The sequence below is a fragment of the Zalophus californianus genome, chromosome X (genome assembly GCF_009762305.2).
Source record: "Zalophus californianus isolate mZalCal1 chromosome X, mZalCal1.pri.v2, whole genome shotgun sequence".
NCBI lineage: Eukaryota > Metazoa > Chordata > Mammalia > Carnivora > Otariidae > Zalophus > Zalophus californianus.
The window spans coordinates 82742887-82759486 of record NC_045612.1 but is presented as its reverse complement, the minus strand read 5'-3'; the positions used below and the strand labels follow the sequence as shown (position 1 = coordinate 82759486).

The window sequence follows — 16600 nt, the reverse complement described above, 5'->3', positions numbered from 1 at the left end:
GTGGGTGGCTTAGTTGGTGAACCGTCTGCCTTCGACTCAGATCATGATCCCAGGGTCCTGGGATTGAGCCCCACATCAGGCTCCCTGCTCAGCCGGGAGTCGGTTTCCCCTTCTCCCTCTGCCCCACCCCCCACCCCACTCATGCCCTGTCTCTGTCTCAAATAAATAAAATCATTAAAAAAATAAAAAGAAACAAGTCACTAGGTCCAGCATACACACAAGGGTGGGGGGAGATAACACAAGAGTGTGAATACCAGGAGGTGGGGATCATTGGGAGCCATTGTTAGAAGATCACAATCACAAATGGCAAGAGGCACTTGGTCACTGTGTCAGGGAGACACCATGGAACGGCAGAGATTCCAATAAATGAAGACCGTGTGGCTAAGCAAAAGGATGCAATCAATGTTGCCAAAGGATCTGATATTTCACAAGTGGTTGGAAAGTCAGACTTTTTTGTAACATTTCACAATTTTTTAAAATACTGGCAACAAATTCATATTTTTTAAAAAAGAAGTGTATTCATATAATGCAAGTTAAATAATAGAGGTTAGTGAAAAATCATTCAACTAGATGATGCCTTAATATTCAGTCCAAACCTGCTATTTGATTTCAGATTCTGACAAACACTACTGGTCAATAAAAATCAATGAAGTTCCTTTAAAAAAATGAGTGCGCCTATGGGCCACCAGTCTTCCATCCTTGCCATGACCTTTGTAATTTCCTTCATGGTATAGGTAAAAGGGCAAGGGTTTTGGTGTCTGGTATGCATATCTTGGTTCTGCCACTTCCATTGACCATGTCCCTGGGCCTATGACAAGGGTCAGAGAAATGATCCTCAGGGCTCATGCTGTATTTTCGTACTTGTCTCCCCTACCAGACAACAAGGTCCTGGAGAGAGGGGGAGAGAGTATCCCCCTGACATCCACACTCCCTTATCTCATTTCCCTGCTTCATTTTCCTCCATAGCACTTACTATACCACCTAAAACACTATGCATTCTTTTTATCTTGTTTATTGTCTGTCCTTTCCAATAGAAGGTAAAGTTCATAAGATCACAAATCCATTTTGTTCACTATTTTATCTTCACAATCTTGAACTGTGCCTGGCATACAGTAGGAGCCCAATAAATATTTGCTGAATGAATTCCATTGTTCATAGTACTTAGCATATAGGGTCTGGCACAAAGTAGATGCTCTAAAAATGTTACTTGAACTGAAAACCATTCACTGTCCTGATAAGACAAATGGGGTCAAATTAGGCCAGAGAATGGCAGGCAGATCATGAAGGACCCTGCATGTCATGTCATGTTAATCTTAAAGCATGAGGGTAAAATGATCCATGTTCAACCAACTTGGCATATACAAGATACTTTGTTCAAAGTAATAGTTGCTGGCATTTATATAGCATTTACTATGTGCCATGTAATGTTATAAGCACTTATGTTAAATCATTAAGACTCACAACAAAGTGTGTGATGCAGATATTATTACCACCCTCCTCTTCCAGATGAAGAAACTGAGGCACAGAGAGGCTAACCTTCCTAAGTTTACATAAGAACAAGAATTTAAACCCAGGCAATCTGGTTCCAAGTTCTGTGCTCTTAGCCATTATGCTACTCCAAACTAAATGTAAGAAACATGTTCTGGAAAAAGTTTAACTTAAAATGCAAAAAAATAAAAATAAATAAAATGCAACTATACTGTTTTACAATATGTTAAAAGATGGGAAGGATTCTGGTGTCAAATATATTTAGGTTTGTATCTTGGCTCAACCATGTTCTAGCAGTGCAACCTCAGGCCAGTAGCTATGCTGAGTCTGTTTTTATTTTAGCCATAAAAAATGGAGATTAATACATATCCTGAGGGGTGGTTATGAGGATTAAATGGCATAATGAATCTATGTAAGGTACCCAGCCCATGTGGTAGCTATTATTACTACCACCAAGAGGGAATTTATTCTATAAATATATTGCTAAGCAGCTATCAAACTTACTTAACAGAGTTTTGCAATTCCATTTGGAATTTAAGTTGATTTACATGGAATTAATATATAACATTATAAAACACTGATTTTAAATTCTTCCTCATCTGACCTTTAAAGCTCTCTATGGTCAGTCAATCAATCAACCAATCTCTCTCACCCAACAACCATTATTGTATACAATGTGTCAAGCCCTGGGAGCAAATCCCTGCCCTCTTGGAATTCAATTAAAAGAGAATTATATACAAACTTCAGGTTATAATGTAAGTAAGTTCTGGGGATGTAATGTACTGCATGGAAAAAAAGAGAACTAAATGTGATATGAAAATACTGTGAAAGAGAAAAAAATGAGCGGTAATTAAAGTGCATTTGGGCAGCACATTATTCATGTTGACTGGGAAAGATTCATAGTGATAACTTTCGAGCAATATGCAGGAATTTGCTATGCAAGGGTGAGAGTAAAATAGGCAAAGCACTAGGTGAGCACACTGTAAGCCTAGGAAAACTAAAAAGTTCAGGATGGTTGAGACATTCCAACGGTTGGAACAGGTGTGGGCAGAGCTAAGTACCAAGTAAGGCTGGAGAGAATTTGGAATCAGACTGTAAAAGGTCCTGTCTGCCATGCTGAGAAGTCTGGACTCAGGAGGGTAGGCAAAAAGCAGCCAGTGGGTATCTTTGGGCACACAACGAAGTCAGCTTTGGTCTTCAGGATGGTATCCCTGACAGCAATGTTTAAGAGGGACTACAGTCCAGAAAATGGTAAAGGAAAAAGTTAAGCTATTTTCATGGTTCAGATAAGAAATGATGGCAGCTTGGAATAAGGCAATGGGGTGGAACTGGCTGGACTCAGGAGACATTTCTGAGGTAGAAGTGACAGGACCAGGTAACCAAGTAGATATGGGAAGTGACAGGAGAGTAAAGAATGAAAGACTCCATCATCTCTGGCTGGAAATAGAAAAAAGACAATGTTCAAACAAAAAGAGAATACTGGGAATAGAACAAGTTCTAGAGGAAAATAATAAGCTCCATCTTGAATATTTTTAAGGTTAAGTGACATATAACACATTGAGCAGTAAAGCTGAAAAGGTATATCAAAAGCTCATGAGACAGCTTGGGGGTAGAGAAAGAGCTATAGGAATCATCAGAATATAGTTAGTATTTAAAGCCATAATAATGGATAAGATTACTCAGGAAATGAACATAGAATAGGACTAGGACAGAAGCCTTAAAAGCACCAAGGCTTAAGGAAGCAGGCAAAGGAGCAGGAGTAACTTAGGAAAGGAGAAAGAACTAGACACTTATAAAGAGAACCAGAAGTGAGCAGCATTATGAAATTGAAGGAAGGCAATTCAAGGAAAGGATGGCTCAATAGTGTCAATTATCTAAAAGAGGACCAAAAACGGATAAGGGTGGAAATGGATGTGGCAGCCTGAGAATGGTGCCATCAGCTATTAAGTGGCAATAGGCTAGGGAATGGGAATTAATACAGTCTTCTTTGTCCATGAATAATGGTTAAAAGGGAAGAATGGGCTAAGGATAATGGCTTAAGGGAATAGCAAAGTAAAGGCAAAGTTTTTGTTGTTTAAAGGTTAGTTGTTTATGCTGTAAGTGCAAGAAACCAGAGAGGGAGACTGAAAATTCAAAAAAGAAAGACTGCTATGACTCATTCACTTGGCACTTAGCGTACACATGTGCTTTATATTGGTAATATTGCACATTTAGCAATGCTGGCACAAACTAAGTGCTCAACAAGTTGACTTCTTGTTTTTCTTCATGTATTTATGCATATTATCTGGCCAATAAAAGTGCACAATCTTACACAAGAATATACAAAAAGAAGGAAATAGTGTGGTGGAATTGTGGAAAGGGGCTTTAAGCAACACAGACCCAGAACAAGAATTTTTATCCAGCACTTAACAGTGTACAGACCAAAGAAAAATCACTTCACCTCTTTGTACCTCAGTTATTCAACCATTAAATGGGAAGAATACTGTGCATTCTTGCAAGTTTGTGAGGAATAAATGAGATATTAAAAAGCACTTTATGTACAACTTGGTGCTCAAGAAGTACTAGTAATTATTATAATCACTTTTCCTACCATTAGAGCACCTAGAAGTGTCACTGACTGGGACGCCTGGGTGGCTCAGATGGTTAAGTGTCTGCCTTCGGCTCAGGTCATGATCCCTGGGTCCTGGGATTGAGCCCCACATCAGGCTCCTGGCTCAGCGGGGAGCCTGCTTCTCCCTCTCCCTCTGCCTCTCTCCCTGCTCATGCTCTCTCTCTCCCTCTCTGTATCTGTGTCTCAAGTGAATAAATAAAATCTTTTAAAAAAAAAGTGTCACTGACTTTTCAGGATGTGTCTATGACTGAGGGTAAATAAATAACACAGAAGCATAGCAGCCATTGTGGAAGCATAAAATGACATCAGCTCTTGGTCAGACTTTTCAAACTTTGATCGTTCATGTACCACCAACATGATTTCTGCCACATCCAAGTATTGCAACTTAACACTTTTCTTTAAATCAACTCATTTTTCTTTAATTGGTCCCATTCTAAATAATTATAACTGTGAAGTGGTGGGTTTGATGTGTTCTTTTTTTTTCTAATATACAGTAACCATTAAAACAAAGCATTCATCCCCACAACCACCCCATGTCATCTCCCAAACTACAATCTAAAACTGCTTTTGGCTGCTCTACTTTTGAGACCCTTAGGAAGAGATCAGGCTAGCAACTGGTCAGTTTACTTAATTTTCCTGCCATTAATGACTACCACTTACAAAGGTTTGCAGAACATACCAGTGAAACCAAAAGACAAAGTTCATGCCAATAATATACACTGAATCTTTTCATGGGAAGTCTTATGTTGTCTAAAGCTAAACGGACAACCCAACAATTTATCTTTTATTTAATCCCTCCACCTTTATTTTCTCAATTACAAATGAAAATGATATTAGGAATAAAGACCAATTTTGTGGCCTAGGCTGAAGAACAAAACCAAGGGGAGGAGAAATAAAGTAGTGGGTTTTGTTCTGAAGCACTTAGCAGTTCAGTTGAAAGAAATGGTAACCATGCAGATCATCCAAGTGAAAAACTGCTATCTTCAAGACAGTGGAAGATTCCTCTATAAAGGCAAACCACGATCAGTTATTAACCAATACCTTTTAAGTCTGTACTATAAACCAAGAAGCTCTCCATCACTCCAACAACAAAAATCACCAACCAGAACCAGGAAAGAGAACTTCATTCACTGATAACAACTACAGATACTTTACATATGTGATTTTGGAGCCGGTCCTAAATCCACTATATTAAGAGCCACACTACACACTTTTTAACCCTACAATCCACTCTCTTAGAATTACTGACCTATTCATTCAGGGGAAAAAAAAAAACATATCCTAAACCCAAAATATACAAGACATTATGGAGAATATGAAAAGGTCAAAGAATTTGTTTACAATCTAGCATAGGGAATAAGATTTATATATTCCCCAAATGATAGTTCTCAGGACTGAAGAGGACTGTTGGGAATTTTTCCCCCAATATCATATTACAAAAAACTTCAAACATATGGCAAAGTTGAAATTTTGCAGTGAGCACGCTAATACCTACTACTGAGATTCTACCATTTTCACTCTACTGGGATTTTAAAAATGAGACTATGTGTGATAGAGAATCTTGGTAGGCCATAGTAAGGCTGCTTCTCAAAACTTTTGATCGATGGGGTGCATGAACAAAAAAAGTCTGGAAACCACAAATCCACACTCAGTGTTTAATTCTCCTGCCAACCTACAGTCAAAATCCATTCAGATCTCATGGCTGGCCATTTTAGGTCTCCACACCCTTGTCCACTACCTGAACTATATCCTTCCCAGCCCTCTTTCAAGGCTCAGCACAAATCTGTGAAGCCTCCCCCAACTTTCAAACCCTCATTCAGAATTAACCATGCCCCCTGTAGGGGCCATAGTTTTCATCGACTGCGATTAGCTCACAGTATCTGCAACTTGGTTTTGTCTTTTACTAAACTGACCTCTATAAGTACAGAGAATACCCTTTTTTACCTCTGAATCCTCGACAATAGGCATAGTACCTAGACTACAGCAAGCAATAAATGAATATAAATAAATGACTCTGACCTGTCTTTACCCAGGAACCAGGGAAGATTTTAGGTGAGTATGGGAAGGATTTAATCACACTGGCACTTTGGGAAGATTCACCTTAGAGCACCATTGTTAAGATCATGAGCTCTGGAGTCAGACTGCCTGGGCATGAATCCCAGAATCTCAGCTCTGCCATTTATTGCTGGGTGACTTTGGGCAACTTTCTAAACCTCCTGTGCCTCAGTTTCCTCATTTGGAAAACAGGGATAATACTGCTTCACAGGTTATTGTGAGGATCAAATGAAATAATTTTGTTGTTAAAGCACATAGATTAGCACCTGGCACATACTAAGCATTCCATCAGTTAGTCACTGTCACCAGCAACCAGGTTAATAATGACACTGAGGTAAAAAGTCCTTAAAGCTTGGGTGCTAGCAATGAAAACAAAAGGCAAAGAATCATCATGAATGAAGAATCTACTGAAAGATGTTCAGTCAGGAAGGCAAACAAATGAAATGTCATATTAGTTTTTGCTACTTTGTATGTTTGATATAGCTCTTTACTAGATATTTTGTTATTAAAAACAGCTATAATCTATCCAGCCCAGGCACAAATTTGATGATGTGCACAAGTTCTAGCATGAAAGGACTGTAGCCACAAACTCTATGACCACTGCAAGCTTCTTGATGCAGGTCTTTCAGTCTCTCAAATGATTTTTTTTTCCTCTACATTACTCCACCCAGGACCATTTCTTTATGATTCTCACAATTCCCTGTCCTGTCTTCCAATTGTGACCACATACCCAAGAGCCTTGGTTGGAAAATGGTTTTGAGGTTTTGTCCTACCCAACCCTGTACTACTTTTTCTTCTTTCTGCCCACCTCCTTTACTTCTCAAGCCTTGCTATTCCCCACACGTAAGAACTTGAAACCTAAGAGTATGGGAAAGCAACAGAGCAATAGGAGCAGTGCCAAGAACTGGGGATGCTGCCAAGCTGTTTTCCAGGCCTCATATGCAGTGACCAACTACATGCAGAGATTAGACTTAACTGCCCATGGGGCCTCACATGCTTGCTATTCCTTTTTGCTTCTACTGATTCTTTCTCCCATTTAAAAGCAGCCCTCCCAAACCCAGAACCCATTCAAATCCAACCCATCCCTGAAGAACTAGAGATCCAACTTCTTCAAGGAAGCCTGTCCTGACCCTTTTAGCCCACAGATATACCCCCAACACACAGATACTGTACTTACAGTCTGTACCATAAAGCATAATCACATACACACTTATACCATTAAATAAATCTTTCATGTTTATATATTTGATTTTCCAAGGGCAGGAAACCATGTCTCACATGTCCCTTAAGCCCCTCACTCTCAATGGTCTAATACTTGTTGAACAGTGACTGAATCAGTGTTTTTTTTTTTTTTTATTTGTTTAGGCTAAGGCAGGAGGAGATAGAAGCATGTTGAAATGAAAAAGGCTGAATGGACAGATGGGTAAAAAAAAAAAGCGCACAGGGTCAAAATGGGGGGGGCAGGAAGTTGTAGAAGAAAGGTATTCGATTAACATGTTTAATTGATTTGCGGCCAGGTTGGAGAGAGACATACAGAAGAGAGATGCCAACTAGAAAAATTTGGAAAAAGGCATTTCAGCTTGAGGGAGAAGACAGCAGGAGAAAGACGGGGCCACAAAAGAAATTCGGCTAAAACCCAGAGATAGGCCACTGGATAAGTGAAGGTAAAAAGGGAGTTATTGGGATGACATGGGTAGAGATATGGTTGTGTTGGAGAGCGAATCGGTAGGGGGTGGTATGAAAGGGTGGGTAAATGGATAAAATGATAAAGGATAGTTAGGCAAGTGGATTAGCTGATTAGGCGGTGAGTGAGTAGATGGGGGACAGGTTAGTGGGTGGGTGGTTAGGTGTTTAGCTGGGAGGGAATAGGTGTGGGGCATATTATTTAAGATCCGGCCCCTCCCTCACCTTGACCCGGAAGCGGATGAGTGCTAGCCTCACGCAGTGGCTCAGGCAGGCCGGTGGCAGGAACCAGGCCCGTGGAGGAGGGGTGCCCTTGTTGCCCACGTGTCCCACGATCAGTTGCGCTGTCTGCCGCTCGGCCTGGCACCGACGGCCCCATTCGGCCAGCCGGTCCTTTCCCAGGCCCCCGGGGAACATGACCACCAGCTCCAGGCCGTCGCCGCCGGGATAGGCACAAGCCTGGCATAGCGCTGACAAGTAGCCCAGCATGGCGTTCCATTGGCCGCCACACACCCAATCCGTCTGGTAGCCACCATAAAGCCGCGGAAGCGCGGAGCCCGCGTCCACAAGCACCCGGGCCCCGGGCAGCGGAGGGGGGGGCGGCGGCGGCGGCGGCGGCGGCGGCGGGTGCAGCCCAGGGTGCGCCTGGCCGTGGTGGTGGAAGTGGTGAGCGGGGTGATGGTGCCGAGTCGGCCCCGCGCCCCCGGAGTAGGCACCCAAGGCAGCGGGCGGGAGCGGCGGTTGCAGAGGCGCGGAGCCCCTGGCGGCGCGTGGAGCCCCGGGCGCTAGCGCTGCCGTAGGCGGCAGCTGACGATGCTGGTGCTGTTGCTGCTGGCGCGAGACCGTGCGCGCGAGTTTGAGGAGGTCCACGGGCACCACGGCCCCGGGACAGCGCTTCTCCAGGAACTCTTGGAAGCCCTGGACGCCCATGCTTCGTCGGTGGGCAGACGAGACGGCGGCTGCGCGAGCGGTTAGGCGGCGATCTGGGCGCGAAGCTGGGGGCGGGCGCGTGCGCACTCCGCGGGGGGCGAGGGGGCGGGAAAAGGATTCCCGAGGGGAGGGGTGAGCGAGCGAGGGGATGAGGGCGGGGTGGGGAGGAGACCACAGATTGGATTTGGGTGGGGAAAAGGGGTGAGGCCGACCGGACTCAGGAGAGGCTGGGAGGATAAAAGCGATGACAGGCTCTAGTGACTTCTCTTCCCCCCCCCCCTCCGGCCGCTCTTCAACGCTTCAAAAGGGGTGAAGCCTCTTCCTTCCACCTCCGGGAGCCATGTTGCCTCGTCTTCTCTATGGTACACGCTTTCTAACTGGGGGAGGGGGAGCGGGGCAGGGCGGAGGGGCATCCTGGGAGTTGTAGTCTTCTTTATAGCCTGAGGATGCAGTCGAGGAAAAAGATTACCACCCCTTTCTGCCCTTGCGGTCACAGGATCCGAGGTGGCGGGGCGTGAAACGTGTTTAGGATTTGCACGCCAATTCCCTGCATCCGCCGAGTTGCTTCAGGCTATTTACCGCCTTTCCCAGGAAAAGGAGTTGGGGGGAGAAGTGATGCATCATGGGAAAGGAAGTAGAGTGGCTTGAGTTCAGCTAAACAACGCTAAAATTCCCGAGGAGGGAGCGTTTTCCTTTCCGGGGGGGGGAAGAAATAATATGTGCAGCTTTTAATGAATGAGATGGGACACATATGAAACGTAAAAGTGCTAACCAACTTTTCTGTAGTAATCCACTTAACTTTTAACACCGTAATTCTTCGAAGAGTTCTTGACCCCAATTTATGAGTGGTGAAATTGACATTATCTGCCCAACGGAATGCAGAGACAAAGTGAAATTATCACTTTTTTTCCAGAATGTCTTTGGTCAGGGAAATAAGCACCAATACAGTGTCCTATAGTTAGGACCTATGTTTCCAAACCTCTGTGAATCTGTCAGGGAGCTCTTGCAGAATAACTGCAAGGGCTACAATTTCAGACGTACAGAATCATAATCTTTTGGAAAACTCTATTTTCAGCACGCTTCTAAGTTGATTCTGATGTAGCACCAGTCTTCTGACTGCCTTTTAAGGCCCACTCTTAGCAGGAGGAGGGCAGAAAACAAGATCTGTTTTGTAATAGCGAGTAGTAGCCAGATCTGGCTTGGAAAATAATGAAAGATGGGAGTTAATGGCAGGCAGAGTTAGAATGCAAAAGTGCAGAACCCAAGAGTAGTTAAGATGAATGAAGTTTGAGAACAGTCTAGTAGGATGCAAAAGCTGAAAATGCTTCAAGCTCCAAAAAGGAATTTATCATAAAAGAATAGTGCAGCTAGAACAAGCTAGATTGGCAAGGAATAAATAGATGGTGAAGCAGTGCACATAGGTAACTCTTTGAAAATGAGCAGTGGCTTGAAGGGATGAAAGATGGAAAGAACAGAGGTTTTCTAGTACAGTGAACACCTATTGGATTGTCTCTCAGCCCTCCTTTTCTGAGAATTGACCCTCCTCCCATTGACAGAGTTACAGCAAAAACTGTCATGTTCTTATAACCATAGCTGAATGGGTCAAAGGTAGACAAATCCAAGCTGGGTCAGTCAGAATCTCATTTCCTATAAAGTTGGAATTGGACCAGAGAGATCAGTTTTTCTCTAAGCATAAAACTTGGAAGCTGTCAGCAATTTTACCACCAGAGGGACAGAAGTAAAATATACTGCTCTACAGAAAGAGAAGAAAAATGCAGATCTCAGCACAGAGATGAGAGATGGTCTTCTTTGTGTTTAAGTTCCAGGGTCTTTATCATTCCTGAAGCATTCTTGGTCTCTGGTTTCTGTGAGGCAATCCCATATCCTATTACTACTTTTCAGACAGAATTGGGTTAGAAACTACTTAGGACCAAAAAACAAAACAAAACAAAACAAAAAAACCCTTCAAGAACTGATATGAGAAATAGAGTGTGGCAATTTACAGACCCTAAAATATGGAACTGGCAGAAATTGGAGATCTCCCACATCAGTTAACAGCAAGTTGGCATTCTGTGTTACTTAGCAGTTAAGCAGTTGCTTATTGCTCTTGGCACTCAAAACAGAGCAGCCCCTCTGCCTGTATCAAGAGATCTGCAATTGCTGAGTGTCCGATATTCATGGGCTTTGCTGATTTAGAGCAGAACTCTGTCATGTCAAACATTTCACTGATTAGGAAATTGGCATCTAGGTAATTGGAGTGAGGTTATCTGTATAAGCCTCCATAGATTCGTTATTCTCCAAGCCCCCAAATATGATGATGCCTCCCTCTGTAAATGCATTCAGCTGGAATGCAAGGAAGAGAGGGTAGGTGTAACATACCCAAAGCAGATCAGAAAAGAGAGATGGGGCGCCTGGGTTGCTCAGTCAGTTAAACGCTAGACTTCATTTTGGTTCAGATTGTGATTTCGGGTCATGGGATCAAGCCCCGCGTTGGGCTTGGCACTCAGTGCGGAATCTGCTTCTCCCTCTCCCTCTCCCTCACTCTCATAAATAAAATCTTTAAAGAGAGAGACAGAGAGAGACGCCTCATAGCCTTGAACTCAGCCTATTATTATCTACCCAAGCTCTGAACTGCAGACCTTGAGCAGAATGCCAGGGGGAAAAAGCCAAAACGTTAGAGTGCTAAGAGATAGAAGCTGCAACAGGATGAGCCAGGTTATTCCCTTTAGTAGATCTTAAGATTCAAAGAGCATAATTTGACAAGGTTCTTGGATTTGTTATTAGCATTCTGAGTCCCCTCAAATGAAATCCACAGGCAGTCAGATGAGGTTTTGAGGAAGTTGTATCACTAGAAAATCATATCTAGTGAGTAGGGACCATGAGTTAGAACAGTGATTTTCAAAGTATGGTCCCTGGACCAGCACATCAGCTTCACCTACAAACTGTTAGAAATTCTCAGGCCTTACCTCAGGCCTCCAGAATCAGAAACTCTGTGAGTGGGGCCAGCAATCTGTGTTTTAAGTAATGTCAAAATAAACAAACTCGACATTAAAGCAGTGAAAACTGGGTGATGGGCATTAATGAGGGCACTTGTGCTGAACACTGAGTGTTATATATAAGATGAATCACTAAATTCTACTCCTGAAACCAGTTTTAACATATATGTTAAGTAGAATTTAAATAAAAACTTGAAATTTAAAAAAAAGAGCAGTGAAAACGGATTTTATTCAGTAACTACTGCCAGCAGGGGAAAAAGCTGGGCTCTGTTCCCACTTGTGCAGAGGTGACTGGGCGTTGTAAAGTGAGGATGAGAGAGGACAGAGAAGGAGGGGGCAGGGCCTCAAGGAGAGACAGAGAAGTGAAAAATTACCAAAAGTGGGTAAGAGTGCAAAAGCGATTAGGCTAGCTAGGTCTGCTAGCTGGCACTTCCGGAAGTTAGGGTGCTATCCTACAGAGACTTTGAGATAGAGGCCCTAGCCTTTCTGATGATTACATTTCAAAGGAATGGCTCTCAGGTCTTTAAAAAGTATCTTTCTGAGTTGTAAGAGATACATATACATCTCAAGGGGACAGGGGAAGAACTCACAATTGTAAGCCCTTTTTAGTAAATGCTTTAAAAAAGGGAGGTCAGGGGCCTATCTTTAAGTGTTGGCTAGAGCAAACTATAAGTTCTTTTTGACGGCCCTGAGCTTTCCAGATGGGAAATGGGTCATCTCAGGGACTAGCCTTAGGCTTCCAGAAGCCATACTAAAGTTTGGTCAAGTCTCTTGGCACAGGTGTTTGAAGGGAATGTTTGTGTTGAGAAAAGTTTTTGCAGGTCTCTCACCTCCAGGTGACTGTAATGCACTCTCAAGTTTGAGAATCACTGCTCTTCCAGAACATGCCCTAGGTCCAAGCCCAGACTGGTTAAGTGAGAGGGTGCATTAGTAAATTGACTCGCATAAGTTTTTCTATTTCCTTTATTCCTATCCAGGTGGAAATGGTGCATACTTGGACCTGGTGGCTGATAATGGTGTGCTCCTCTCCTTTCCTAAAAGGGAATTTTGATCGTGGTTAATCTATTTCTGTATTTCTCATGTTAGATCTATTGGTGGCAGTTAAGTTTACTAAAGGTTGCAGGATCAAGAGGAGCCACATTTAGGTTGTCACTGAAGTAGATGAGGAAGGGGCATATCTATGCCATGCCATTGCTTCTGGATGCAGAAGTTGCATGTGACTTGCATTTATCCGTGGATTCTGTTAGGTATGGGCATTTTTGGAATTGTAGCTATGGGGAAAATGGCATGTGTTTATGGGCAGTTAAGAGGAGGAGTATAGGTAAACATCTGTTGTTTTGTCCTCCCAGCACCCCTTTTCTACCACCTTCTCTACCTTATCCTCATGGTTGCAGCAGGAGCCATCCTTTATGTACCTTCACAGAGAATTTGGGATTGAGCTGGAGAGATGAAAAATCCTGGCTGCATTCAAGCACCTGATTTATTTGTTCCTAAGGCCCATCTGCATTATCCCTGGGTTTTGTGAGACAACACCATCTTTATAATAAATCCCTCTTTTTGTTTAAGCTTGTTCAAATTGGATTTCTGTTACTTGTACACAAGAGTCTTAACATACCTAATACAGGAGAAACTTTAGGCCAGAGAGGGTAGAGATAACATGGGCCAAAGCCCTGAAAGCAGAAGGGGATAGATGTCACAGAATAGTAGTTAAGGGGCATGCTTTGGAGCCAAGATCTGAGTTCCAATACTAGTTCAACTCCTTATTAGCTATCTAACTTTAACAAGTTACTTAGCCTCTTGCTCCCTTGCTGTATCTGTGAAATAGTGACTCATTAATTCATTCAACAGATTTGGTACCTACTACATGCCAGGAATAAAGCTGGACACTGGGAGAGAGAATGCAGTTTTCAGCAGTTGAGGAGCTTAGAAGGGAGATGGTAATGATACTTACCTCAGAAGCTTGTGGAGATTAAATGATGTAGAGTGCTTAGCATAATAACTGGCACAGTACCCACCTAATTAATGTTCATTCTTATCATGAAGGGTGGAGAGAAGCATAAAGAGTTTGCCTGGAGAGTTCACATTGGACTCAGTCTTCTGATATCTTCCACTTAAGTAGCAACTAGCTGTTCAGTTTCTGCAAGGGGCCCACTTAGCTTTCTCTATTGCCCAGAACCTTGGGGCCTCTTTGAGAGGCTATAAGCTCATATGGTTATAGGAAATAGTTCATTAGAAGGTCTAATGAGGCTGCCATATTTCTTGTTTTTCTTGAACCAGCAACTGGCTAATAGCAGGCAGGGATGTCATTTGATTAGTAAACAATGACAGTGGTTCTCAACCCTAATTACAGTAATATGTGGATGTAACAATACTGGTTGTAGGGGTGGAACACAGACACATTTTTTATCTTAAATTGTGGCAAAATACATACAACAAAATTTAACCATCTTAAACCATTTTTAAGTGTACAATTCAATAGTGTTAAGTACATTCACATTGTTGTGCTTTACATAGATTACGTAGCTCCCCAGGTGATTTTAATATGCAGTCAGGGTAGAACCTCTGAGCTGGAATGGAGAAACCTTACAAATCCTTGTTTAATTCCTGAGGCTATTTCCTCATTTGTAACACACATGTAAACTAGTCCTTTCCAATTCATCTATCACAAGGTCCTGCTCCTATTTGGACCATTACCTATGCTGTACATCTTTATTTCTGTGTTGAGCTTCTGTTGTAAGACCCCACTCTATTTTCCCCAACTACTACTATTACTTCAGCTCCTTCTAAACTCTTTAGGCACAGACAGTTCTGCCATCTCATTCTTTTATCTAGTGGTGCACATTTTAAATGGGTTTTATATTGTCTTATCCCCCAATTTAAACACTTTCAACTCTGGACCTCACTCTGTTACATAATCTAGGACCTTTTGGGCCAATACCTAATCTCTTCCACCAACAGATCTCACACTGACTCACAAGTTGGGTTCAGTTTTGTCACCTGTTTCCTCTTCTCTTAAAATAGTGATAATGTATCATATGACCTCACTGATATGAGGAATTCTTAATCTCAGGAAACAAACTGAGGGTTGCTAGAGTGGTGGGGAGTGGGAGGGATGGGGTGGCTGGGTGATAGACATTGGGGAGGGTATGTGCTATGGTGAGCGCTGTGAATTGTGCAAGACTGTTGAATCACAGATCTGTACTTCTGAAACAAATAATGCAATATATGTTAAGAAAAAAAAAGACGAAGATAGCAGGAGGGGAAGAATGAAGGGGAGTAAGTCGGAGGGGGAGACGAACCATGAGAGACGATGGACTCTGAAAAACAAACTGAGGGTTCTGGAGGGGAGGGGGTGGGGGGATGGGTTAGCCTGGTGATGGGTATTAAAGAGGGCACGTTCTGCGTGGAGCACTGGGTGTTATGCACAAACAATGAATCATGGAACACTACATCAAAAACTAATGATGTAATGTATGGTGATTAACATAACAATAAAAATTTTTTAAAATAGTGATAATGTCCCTTGAGTAGTCATTACTATTATTTGAGCAAACCTACTATGTACCAGGTATAGTGCTAACTGAGCCCTTTATATGCTTTTTCATTTAGTCTGGAAACAATCCAACTGAGGCAGCTATCCTTTTTACAGAAAAGGAAATTGAGGTGTTAAAGTTAAGCAGTTTTCCCAAGTTCACAAAGCCAGAATACAAATCTGGGTCTATCTGTATTAACTGTAATAAGAATGAGGGCCCATTTCCAAACCAGCCTGATTTCCCAAGTACAAGTTTAGTGTGAAAGTCACCAGAGATATCTCACAATAAACATAATTAGCAAATGAGGGATGGAGGTAGCTGCTTTTGCATATCTCATTTAATACAACCACCACATTTTACAAATGAGATAGTGGAGGTTTGAGAGGTCTATGAATCAAAACCCATGCTTGTTCCACTATGTACCTTGTATCCTTCCTTTAGGGAATCATCGAAGATAGAATGCCTCAGAGTTACTGGGTCAATAAATAAAGGTAATAGATTTTTTAAAAAATATTTTTTAAATCCTCAGCTAACCTTGGATATTTTTGATAGGTCTCTTAACTCTTCCTCCAGCGCTGGTTGCATAAACATATGCACAATTCTTCTAAGTTATCAAGTGAACAGATGATCAGACCTCATTTGGCAGTTTCCCAAGTCATTGTAGTGTGGTAAATGAGAGATGTGGGAGGGAAATTTCCAAATGTACTTTTTTCCTAAAGATGTACCATAAACATTGTCACTATGAAGGGAAATTCCTTAATAAGTTTGTGCAAAGGGCACATTTTGAATCCTTGTTTGTACTATAAACACATACTTCTCCTGAAATTATGAAACAAGCACTGGATATAACCTCATGAAAGACATGTAAAAAGAGCACCTACTAATCCTAATAATAGATGAAAACTTATTGTAAATGTATGTGGATTATTTTTCCTACAGTATATCTGAGAGTTGTATGGCCTGGGGTTTTTCCTATGAGCTTGGGAGTCAGACCTGGGTTTGGATCCAGGCTTCACCATTTCCTAGCTGTGTTAACCATGGCAAATTCTTTAATCTCTCTGATCCATAAATTTTCTCTGTAAAGTGGAGATAGTAACAGACTCAGCTTATAGGACTGTTTTGTGAATTAAAAATATCACAGGAAAAAGCCTAGATAACACAATAGGTACTCAGAAAATCATAGTGACTGTACAATTATAGCTCATTGATAAGAGTGGAGAAGAGGTAAACTCAAAATTTCCTAGAGCTATATATCAAGAGGTAACCAACGGCTTGGTTAATTTGTTCAGTCAGCATAATCTATA

The 16600-nt window shown here is 42.2% G+C and overlaps 1 protein-coding gene and 1 long non-coding RNA gene across 7 annotated transcripts in view; one reads left to right on the top strand and one right to left on the bottom strand.

Moving 5' to 3' along the window:
• The window catches only part of FAM120C (family with sequence similarity 120C), a 111431-nt gene extending 102535 nt beyond the window's left edge, over window positions 1-8896 (bottom strand). For all 5 annotated transcript variants that reach the window (XR_003522587.1, XM_027608063.1, XM_027608064.1 and 2 more), the window contains exon 1: window positions 8063-8896. Coding sequence is in view for 4 of the 5 variants with exons in the window: in XM_027608063.1 (XP_027463864.1) it covers window positions 8063-8767 (705 nt within the window). In the remaining variant the exon portion in view is untranslated. The remainder of the gene's footprint in view (window positions 1-8062) is intronic.
• A 4-nt stretch (window positions 8897-8900) lies between these two features.
• LOC113930690 lies at window positions 8901-13330 on the top strand. 2 transcript variants are annotated; one of them, XR_003522589.2, is made up of 3 exons: window positions 8901-9129; window positions 12741-13010; window positions 13113-13330. It is a non-coding gene; the product is annotated as an uncharacterized LOC113930690 (long non-coding RNA). The 2 variants fall into 2 exon arrangements; XR_003522588.2 differs by having other exon boundaries at window positions 8941-9129; window positions 12850-13010.
• The last annotated feature ends 3270 nt before the right edge of the window (window positions 13331-16600 follow it).